General features: G+C 38.4%; 1 protein-coding gene and 1 non-coding gene across 2 annotated transcripts; both read right to left on the bottom strand.

Moving 5' to 3' along the window:
* Nucleotides 1-1,243: 1,243 nt before the first annotated feature.
* Nucleotides 1,244-2,842, bottom strand: LOC148024958 (uncharacterized). Its single transcript, XM_087693789.1, has 4 exons — nt 2,672-2,842; nt 2,130-2,423; nt 1,898-1,937; nt 1,244-1,802 (listed from the first exon to the last, which is right to left on the bottom strand). Exons 1-4 carry the CDS (start codon nt 2,742-2,744, stop codon nt 1,526-1,528), a joined length of 684 nt encoding a protein of 227 aa, XP_087549915.1. The 5' UTR covers nt 2,745-2,842; the 3' UTR covers nt 1,244-1,525.
* Nucleotides 2,843-3,128: 286 nt separating this feature from the next.
* TRNAI-UAU (transfer RNA isoleucine (anticodon UAU)) lies at nt 3,129-3,202 on the bottom strand. The gene has a single exon. It is a non-coding gene; the product is annotated as a tRNA-Ile (tRNA).
* Between the last annotated feature and the right edge of the window lie 7,598 nt (nt 3,203-10,800).

The following is a 10,800-nucleotide window of genomic DNA, read 5'->3' as shown; positions in this document are numbered from 1 at the left end:
CCTAAAATTCAAGCTATAGATCACAACAACAAAAGGATTTTATCATTTTACATTAGAGATTTCTAATAGTTAGAACACTTTCTGAAAATGTTACTGCCTATAATTTTTGCTTCAACAAAGGAGTGCTTCTCCAAGTTGAACGATGCCCATTTTCAATTTTTACATCAAGTACACATAATCTCCTTTGATGTTACTAAAGTTTTAAGGATGATGTGAGCTTGCAATATTTGACAATCGATTAGATAAGGGATGGTTTGATTGTTTGTGGGATAAGGTGTTGATCATGGAGAAGGTGGTAGGCAGCAGATCGTGTGTGCAAGGTGAGGATGTTGATCATGTGTCTAACAAGGCAATACTCACAACTGTGCAATGTGGATCATGGCTAGCTAGCTGGTAGGGTGATTCTATCCATGAGGGTATACTCGTATGGAAGGTAGGGATCATGGATTGGCTATTGGAGTTAGAAGGATCATGAGAATAGTGTGACCCATGCATACTCTTGTCATGGATCATAGGATAGGACCAAGGGTGATGACTAGTGTGCATGAGGCACAAGGTGATGATGATGGTTTGCTCAAGGTATGAGGGTGGAGGAGGCAAATAGGGATCATACAAAAGGCCAAGTGCACAAGGATCATGAAAAAGTGGCTACCAGTGTAGGAAGATATGAGTATGGATCATATGTAAGATAGTTGGTACTCTTTGCTTACTGATCAGTGCAAGATGGGGGCATCTTGTCTCACCCACCTAGTCCAACTACATTATCCTTCCCTCAAACACACTCATGTTCTTCAAGCTAATGCATCCATGAAGCTTAATCAATACAATGTAACCAACCAAAGCATGAATGGATTTTAGAGTAGTGGGGGGGGCATCTTCTCTCATCCACATAGTCGAAGTACCTTATTCTCTCCTCAGACATACTCAAGCTAATGTATCTATGAAGCATAATCAATACAATGTAAGCAACCAAAGCATCAATGAAACTTCAAGTAGGTGGGAGCATCTTCTCTCATCCACATAGTCCAACTACCTTACCCTTCCTCAAACACACTCAAGTTCTTCAAGATGATGCATCCATGAACCTTAATCAACACAATCTCACCAACCAAAAAATCAATAAATCTTCAAGCAGCTCCTCAATATTTTTAATACGGGACATTAACGTTATGAAGTTGCCATGAGCACAACAAAATTTTGAAGGAAATTTGACTGCATTTTAAAGTTGATCTTGGAAAACTTACATCAAATTCACCAAGCATTCTAAGTGCATTTTCATATTTGTGCTGTTTTTGAAATATCGTGAAGGGTGTACAAGAGGTCTCGTATAGACTTTGTATATATTTCAAAGTATCAATAGATTACATAGGATGATAAATTATCCCGGTGTATTGTCTCAAATGACAAAAGGAAAAAAACAACCAATTCTTATAAATGTGAGCTTTCTTTCCATAATTCTATATGTTATGCTTTTTGTATTATATCTTCGATGAAGGCATGTATGATAACATCCCACTGATAAATTTCAACATGAACTAGAATCGTATAAAATTATGAAAGTGAATGTGCAAATGAAGATCCAACTTAGCAACAAGATTGAGGAGGAACGAATGCCCTTTGCTCTAGTAGAAGCAGATGTTGTCGAGGTGGTTGTTGTAGTCGAGTTATCAAATAAGGGAGGTGATGGAACATAAGTGTAGTTGTACTCATTCGATGGCACTGTTGGTGGACTAAGAGTAGATGGTGGTGCTTCTGGTGGACTAAAAGTGGATGATGCTGGAGGAGGATATGACGTAGAGGACCTAAAGCACGCAATCACCGCCAAAACACCAATATTACTAGCAAAAAAAAGTTTGGTCACATAAGAGATATAGTTTAAGCCCCAAAAAATGCTTACCTATTTGTTGTAACTGTAGGGTAGATGCATGTACCATTACCTAGGGCAACAAAGTCCATAAAATAAAAGTTACCTTAGTTCAGCATGACCATATTACTCCTAGATGAAAATTATTAAGGTTATATAGAAGAAGTTCATAAAACTAATGAAGGTGGAAGCTTCTATTTTTTGTGAAAATATATTATAACCTTAAAAATAAGGAATGTTCTGAGCAAGGCAAAAGCTTGTGTACTTGGGTTGATTTTTGTCAATGTTGCGACCCCATTGAAGTTACATGTCCCTGGAGCTCCTTCATGTTTAGAGTAATAGAGATCAAATGCATAAGAGGCATGATGAAACAGTGTATCTGGTTCATAGCAAACACCCCCAACTTGAATATCGGAGCAATCCATGTTCCCAGACTTAGGGGTTGAGCCACAAGTCCAATCTAAAGCTTGTTGAAGTTTGGATCTATTTGCATTAGACTTGGCTATACAATAATAAGTGGTGGTTTGGTGCATCTCATCCAGCGGCTCAAAGGCAACACCTTAAAAGAGCAATAAGCCAAGTGGTAAATTAGGAAGGATGAAACCAAAACTTTTAAGGCGTTGTGCACAAAGAAGAGATGCATGCCGATGATATTAGAGAACTAAGGGAACTTGGATCATAGATTGATTGTTGGCATGAATGTTGTTGGAATTAGAGTTAACATGTTCTATGTTGATGCCACATTACTTATGTCTATAATAGTAGCATTTGGTATAGTTTGATGAACCATTGGCAGCGCTATCATACCTGCATTGGTCGAGGGGAGGGGGAAGAAGAGCAAGATGAGGAGGCAGCCTGACAAGAGCTTGAACGAGAGCATATGGAGGGAAGGGCCTGAAGAAGCAAGATATTCGATGACAGAACAGGCAGTAACGGACGAAGGGCCTATTGCAGTTGGATGTCTGAAGGACTCGAGTAGCAAAGGATGAAGGGTTGGACGATGCCTTTAAAGTCTCTCTCTCTCTCTCTCTCTCTCTCTGTGTCTGCAAGGCCTCTGCGTGTGTACGCAACAAAGGAATCGGAACCACACAGCGCAGGTAGAGACGTCTTCAAAACTCGGCGTTTTACTCAAGGAACGGACAACATCATCCCAAAAATATATATATATTATTATTATGGCCATTAAAATCAAAGGGAGCAAAATCCGATTTCCATGAATGACATATTCTCTTCAGAGCATCCAGCAATTTAATGTACGCTTCCCTGGTCCCGGCGGGGCTCGAACCCGCGACCTTCGGCTCATAAGACCAACGCTCTAACCAACTGAGCTACGGGACCGCCAGATGAAACAACTTTTAAGATCATTAAAAAAGTTCTTTTATTTGAAATCTAAAGTTAACAACAAATAGTCCTCTCATATACTCTCAAACGGAGAACTATGTACCTCTTAGAATGGGATACCATTACTACAATGCCTACATCTTTCTTCTTATATGTTTTTCCTCATTACTGACTTCTAAATGACTTTTAGCTCGTCGATTCATGTCAATGTTATGCGAAAGAGGATAAGTTCAAGTTTATTAGATTGCTTAGTGGCTCCAAAATCATAGGTCATGGATTCACATCATTTGAGAAACAAATCAAACATTCACAATATCCTTTATAAATATCTCACATAGACATGACATTCAAAAGAAGTGCAGTATGAACACATAAGTAGTACCTTGATTGATTGCTCTATCTCTCATATTTGGGCCTTTTGTATAATTGGGCCTCTCTACGAAAGGATGCAACTCTAGCTGATTATGAGATATAGATGACAAGACCTTCAATAAAGATGACTCAAAAAGTGAATACACGTAGATGAATCCAAGAATCAAGCCTCTAATAATGAGATTGAAGCCATTGACTACAACATTGATAAGCACGCAATAGAGTGAATTATCATGGACTCTAGGCCAAAAGAAAATAGTGTACTATCATGGACTCTAGGCCAAAAGAAACTAGTTTACTACTCATCCACAAAGGAGTAGTCATCAAGATGGACTCTAATTGTGCTTAGCTCAAGTACCTTGAATTTGTCTACTATGACCAACCAAGCCAAATCAACAACCTTTTATGAAGTAGGAGCCAAACCTAAGATATGATCGCCAAGTGAAACACCTCATCTAGCAAAGGATGTGACTTCAACATATCTCAACCTAAACCTCTAGCAAAATTAAAGCCAAAATCAACAATAAGAATGCTAAAGAAAGTGTCGATGGAGCAAGCTTCCCCATAGAGAATAGAAATGTCATAGAGTGCCTAATTGAAGTGGATGCTAGACTAAGGCTGCTCACATGTATCTATGTCCATGCTGATGTTGATGCAGTGTCAAGGAACACGAGGAATATCTAGTATAGCTACTAACATGAGAGGAAAAAGAACATCCCAGTGAGCATACTACGATGAGCTTCTAGATGACCTCATGCAACACATCTCGGATGAAGAAGCCAAAGAACACTGCTTAAGTCTCACAATCAATGAAGTGCTCTACCAACTAAACCCATTGGAGGTAAAAGAGTTTAAATTGCAAGTAGAGGGACAAAGCCAATGGAAAAATGTTGGTTCAATAATCAATATTAGATGGCTGAACTCGGAGCCCCTAATTGAGAGGAAAGATGAGCCATATGGTAGTCCCAAAGAGAGCCAATGTATGCGGACCCTACCTCCTTTCATGTACTTGTTGTTGCTCAAGGTTAAACGGCTAAACTTAGGGGAAACAATAGCCATATGGTAGTCCCAAAGAGACCCAACATATATGGGCCCTACTTACTTTCACATGCTACTGTTTGAGGTATGGACTTGGCTAGACCCATCCTAGAGTATCTCCTCATTGACAAAATTCTCACAGAAGAGGAGCTACATGTTGCTAGCATACTAGGATAAGGAACAATATTACTTGATTTTTATAAGCAATAACTATCAAGTTGATGGAAAAATGATCATAATCAATTCAACTAGCTTCAAATCAGTAGTGACTCTTTCATTTGAGCTATTTTTCTCTTGTTCATAATTGATCAATTGCATGTACTCTCAAATCTTCAGCAAGCAAATGCAAGATAACCCATGACATTAAGCTTGTAGACCAAACATTCCATGTCACGAAGGACCACCATTCCTCTTGGAGGACCACCATTCTTATTGGAGGTACACCAAACACAATACCAAATAGCAAAGGCCTATGTAGATCACCTCATCAGAAGAAGACTTCAAAGAACACATCTACAAAGATCATCCTCCACCTACAAGTGCCTCAAGAAGCACATCTATCAACTACCCTCTCTTTCTTTAAGAAATGCCCAATTCCAACAAGAAGAAAATCTTTAGATGACAACTAAAGTGTCTCTCATTGACTAGACCACAGTCTTCAAGATGCCCTCAAGCCCTAATGACTACCATATCCCTACCTCTTTGACATTGGCCAAATTTACTCCTTTTGGAAAACCACCTTAAGCCTCTTAATTCATACCATCTTATCCCATTCATGGAGACTAAGAATCCACTTGTAGTACACTGTAAATCCAAAGCAGAAAAGAACAAAAGAAAAAGAAACAAATGTGCATACAAATATAACATTGTACCTAGGAATTCTCAAGCTAGGTATGCCTTGTGACCTTAGTCAACTAGCTTTGTCCCTAAATGTCTAGCCCACTTTCTCTTTCCCCACAAAAATCATGGCACATCAAGGGTAGGAAACACCTAGGGGGCCTTAGCTCACCTATCATTAAACTTGTCTCCTTGAGTCACTAGCATAATTCTCTTTGTTCCTCTCTGAGTCTCTAACTAGCATGGCAATGATATTGGAAGAAAATCAACTAACAAGTTAATTGGAAATCACCCAGTTGCTATAGTATCGCTTAGGACTGACCATCTCAAACCATGTTGATGTTTCATGAAGGAACCTCATCCATCACATCCATGACCATAACATCTATGCTTCTTAGTTATTTCAAGGTTCTCCTTATGATTAACTTGACCTGGCTATCACTAAGTAACAACAATACTACCCATCCATTACCCATCAACTAGTGCCTTACCTCAACTACAATGATTGACAAATGGAAGCCATAAACCTATCTTTTAACTATGTAATTTCCTATGTAAGCACGTGCACTCATATAGTAGTTTCACCATAACCTATACATATATTGATCCTCAAGTGTGGGGCAACACTCTAGACTTACTAGAGTTTGACCCATCTTCAATCCATCAACATGTCCTATGCACACAAAATTAGACTCCCCTAGGGAGAGAGCACGAGAGGTTTCCCCCTTGCAAATACAAGAGAAGCTTAGAATTTCTATCCTTGAACTAATATCTTCAACCAATAAGTAGCCTCAACTACCATACTCAACATCTTCAACTAGTAGCTAACTTCAACTATTGCACTCAACTCCAACTAATCTAGCAACAAAAGATCCCAATTTCAAGAGCCCAATCTAATCACCACTCCACTTGACATCTGTCGAGACCGAAAATAGGCCTGAAACTAGCTCTATGGCTCTAGTCAGCGAGCTTCTGTGCTCAATTAAAACACCCCATAGCCTCATAGCCAGGAGCGTCCGGAGGCTACACATCAATCTAACCTTTAATTTAAATCTTTGCATTTGTATGGCTCGTAGTCCAATGGATAACATCTTCCCAAACTCCTCACATGGAGTCCCTATACATATTGATGTTGTCCACCATGTAAAATAGACACAAGGAGCACCCCTTGCCTAATTGCTACGGTCCCTCTACGGCTCTCCTAGACCTCAGGGATTGGCCTTGAAATGCACCATGAACACATAAAGCACATATGACACATAATCCTCTATTTTAAACAATCCTTCTAGGAGATAAAAGATAATCCTCACTAAACACTCCCCAAAGGAAATGAATATCTAGCCCTATGGGTTGGGATACCTCACTCTCAGCGTGGGTCAATGTTTATGAAAATAATTGCCATGCATCCAAGATGATACCATGTGTTGAATGCAATGCAATTGTGAATGATTCATAGTACTCAACTATTTTTATTCATTCAAATAGCATTGTGATAAGGCAAACCAATTGCTTTTTATGCTTTCATTCTGAATGTAATGTTGTATTGCTTAGGGTCAACACCAAGCGTGCTCGTGCTACTGAACCCTTTAATTATCAAAACACATGTACATACAACATGTATCGATAAAAATCAAATCTAGCATTTAATAAGCACTTATTATCCCCTCCTCTCCCTACCGCTTAAGGTTGTGCACTCAATGGTAGGTTAAGAGAGCATTTTTAATGTATTTTTCCTTCATAAAAAGTGATAAATACTTACGTTAACATAAAGATAGGGCTAAGCTAAGGCTAAACCTCATGCTTCAGTCATACCATACATCCACAAACACATATATTATTTTTTCCTATTTTTAAAGCATAAAATACGATTTATTTATTTATTTATCAATAAATAATGAGAATTCCTGATTTTTTTATATGACTTGATTAGACTTGTTGAGAATCATTTTTATTCCTTATTGCATCCCATGCGAACAACATTGGCATGTCAAAACCCCCAAAATCTATTATTTACTCTAAAACCGCAATTTATGGGTTTTACATGTTTATAGAAAATTTAATAAACGATCAATTCTTGATTATTTTGTTAATGTTTTGCATAAAAGTGATCATTGACAATAAAAAACAATCATTTTCAATCATTTGTAGTAGTTGAGATTTATCATAAAATGATAAAATCCATCACTTACTCATAAAACCGTGCTTTATTTCACACGCATTTCGCATTTGGAAGGATACTGATGTTTATTAGTAACCGCTAATGCTCCTCCAAACATCGATCTATGCTCCATCATGTCTCAACATCCTCTCCCAAATCAAAATCTCTCAAATCATCCCACCTCCTTCTCTCATAGACTGATGTGTAAATGGGCACTAAGAGGAGAGAGAGGAAGACTAGATTCTATAATTCCAAACCAAGAAATCATTTCACGTGATTCAATAGGCATCATAATCTACACTAACCAGTGGTGGCCAAAATAGGACATGTCAACAAGAAATCCCCAAAGTAGCCCTAAGTTAATATTAGGAGGCGATTGTAAGAGTGCCCAAAGACCACAATTGAAAAGATATCCTCAACAAAAGCATAATTGGCCAAGGGATCCACAAAGTGATTCCACCATCGGGGAATAAGGTGGCAATTCACTTAAAAAGATGCATCATATCCAAGGTTGCACGGTGGTACATCCACAGAATAGGATCCCTCACACTATAGGTCCCATTCAATTAATTGATCACTAGCTACGAATCACCTTTTACCAATAAACGATAGATACCACCGCATCAAGCTACATTCAGTCCCATGATTAAGGCCTTGTATTTCGCCATGTTTTTCATAAAAGCAGTGCCAAGATATGCTCCCATTTTCATAATAACTCTATGCTAAGGATCTTTAATGACCACACCAACACTCGCATGCTTAGCGGGCCCTCTAAAAGCTATGTCAAAATACAAAGTATAGACCCAGTCTTCATTGATAGACCACGCCATAATGATTAGCTCACTCATACTTATGATAATCAAAATCGAGCTGAGAGAGAGAATGTATAACAGGTACAATCCCTCCTTCCTTACTGAACTCGAATGGGAATACTCATAAGAATCCTTTGACAATGGTGGCAGTAGACATTAATATCCCATGTGAAAGATCTGTCTTGCCCCTCAATAACGTGATAACCTTTACTCCACCAAATCACTCAACCTTGATGGTAGTGCTGCTCTAAATATGGATGGTCAAGATGAGGAATGATTCTTCCCATTCGATTGTCTTAGTACTTACTGCAAGTTAAAGCTAAACCCTAAAGGGCTTGCACTTGTACCAAGCCCAACGTCAGCCCTTACACATAGTAAGGCTTCAAATGATTAAAGATTACCTTATTTTTAAACTCTACCCCCTACAAGTCTGCTAAAAGTACTATAGAGTCATTCTTTCCTATAGTGAAAATTTTGTATAGTCCATCCCATTTGAATCCTAGTTTACCAAAAAATAGCTCACAACGAGCATCATAGATTTCTCAGCCTAAAGGCCGTGAAGTGCTTTCATTCTCTTCTTCCCTACCTCTTGATGTAATAAAGCATGCAATCGAATTTCATCAAGATATGCAATAGAAATAAATCTTTCCTACAATGCTTCTGCATCACCCAACGAATGATTGAGAGCAAATCGCACAGTGGGCAGCTCTATTTCCAATGGTAAGACACACTCTTCCCCATATACGAGCTTAAATAGGGTGTGGCATGTAGCTCTCTTGAACATCGTATTGTAAGCCCAAACTGCCACATACAATTTCTTATCCCCAATCTTGCTTACTTTCAAACATAAGCGAGATTGGGCCTCCCAGAGGAGTTTTGGTGACATCTTCCAGACGAGTTAAAAGTTTTCATTGATGAGCTGGGGGCAGCCACCATAAGAGATAGACAATTGATCATTTTAAGAAAATGTTTTAAGCGTTGTAGACAATCTTGCATTGCTCTTAATCCATGAAAGTGCATCTTTGGGGTACCCTATGGGTTATTACTGGGCCATGTGGTTAGTTCAGCTAGTATTGCGAGTGATCCTCCCGAAAAGATAAAGGTCATAGTTGTTATGGGCCTGCCGCGCACTCTAAAAGAGGTACACAAATTTTTGTCATCAGTGGGATTATCAGATATTTATCAATGCATTGGCAAAAAGAACGTTGCTATTGACGAACCTATTATCTTTTAACTATCTATTTAATTGGAGCGAAGCTTGTTAGGTATCTTTTGAGGATGTAAAGTAGAAACTAGCAAAAGTGCCAATCCTAAAAGCATCCAAAAGAGATGAGGTCTTCTATATATTTTTAGCAACATCAATGGATAGTATTAGCTGCTAATTAGCCCAAGTTTGGGAAGAGAAATGGTAACATCCAATTGCCTTTGCTAGTCATAAATTGAGGATATTTGAAATTAATTATACTTATATGGAGAAATTATGCCTTGGAATGGTTTTCACAACAAAGAAATTTAGGCACTACATTCTCTATGAGAAGGTGGTATTTTTTACAAAGATGGAGGGCCTTAGATTATTGATGAACGAGTTGTAGTTGCTTGTTGACCATTCAGCAAAGTGGTTAATCATTTTGCAAGAGCTTGATTATGAGATTAAGAGTAAGCCATTGAAGCTGTAGGGCATTGTGGAATATTTTGTAGATTTCAGGGAGCCAAAGGAAAATCTGGTTGAAGGAAGTGACATCAAAGGTTTATTCAAAAGTAATAAAGCTTCCATCCCTTCTTGATATGCAGCTATAACGCATTATCTATCTGCACACGAGAGGTTGGGACTGCTTTGTTAAAGTCTAAAAAGAGCAATATTAAGCAACAAGAACTACACTTTTTTATTATAGTGGGTGTCTTGTATTGCAAAGGTGTGGACAAGATTTATCATCGATATGTAGTATCCAATGAGGTATAATTTATTCTTTAGGAATTCCATGATTCAGCATGTGGAGGACATTTCACTGGATGACTTATTGCCCAGAAAGCTCTATGTAGTGCTGGATACTAGTGGCCATCAAATTTTCAGGATGCTTTCAATTATGTTAAATGCTATTATGTCTGCTAGGGACACGATGGTAGGGAGAATCATAAGTGGCCGTTGAATCCTATTCTAGTTACGTTACCCTTCGAAAAATGGGGTATGGATTTTGTTGGACCAATACACCCTTCATCGACTACGTGAAAGTGCTATATCATTGTAGTGGTGGACTACTTTTCAAAGTGGTCTGAAGCTCGAGCAACGAAAAGGCTAACGCTAAGGAGACTGCTAGTTTTATTATGGATCAAATTGTTTACCATTTTGGTCCATCTAAGAAATTAGTGTTAGACACCGA

Source organism: Lygodium microphyllum, chromosome 15 (genome assembly GCF_053477565.2).
Source record: "Lygodium microphyllum isolate KBCC chromosome 15, Lygodium_microphyllum_v1.1.10, whole genome shotgun sequence".
Taxonomy (NCBI): Eukaryota; Viridiplantae; Streptophyta; class Polypodiopsida; order Schizaeales; family Lygodiaceae; genus Lygodium; species Lygodium microphyllum.
This window is presented reverse-complemented; position numbering and strand designations above follow the sequence as displayed.

Bases quoted from the DNA above. Each gene is read 5' to 3' on its own strand.
- LOC148024958 (XM_087693789.1), bottom strand. From the start codon at position 2,744: ATGCTCTCGTTCAAGCTCTTGTCAGGCTGCCTCCTCATCTTGCTCTTC. The intron at 2,424-2,671 runs GTATGATAGCGC...TGCTCTTTTAAG, and splicing joins CCTCCCCTCGACCAATGCAG to GTGTTGCCTTTGAGCCGCTG. The intron at 1,938-2,129 runs GTACACAAGCTT...TTGTTGCCCTAG, and splicing joins ATTGACAAAAATCAACCCAA to GTAATGGTACATGCATCTAC.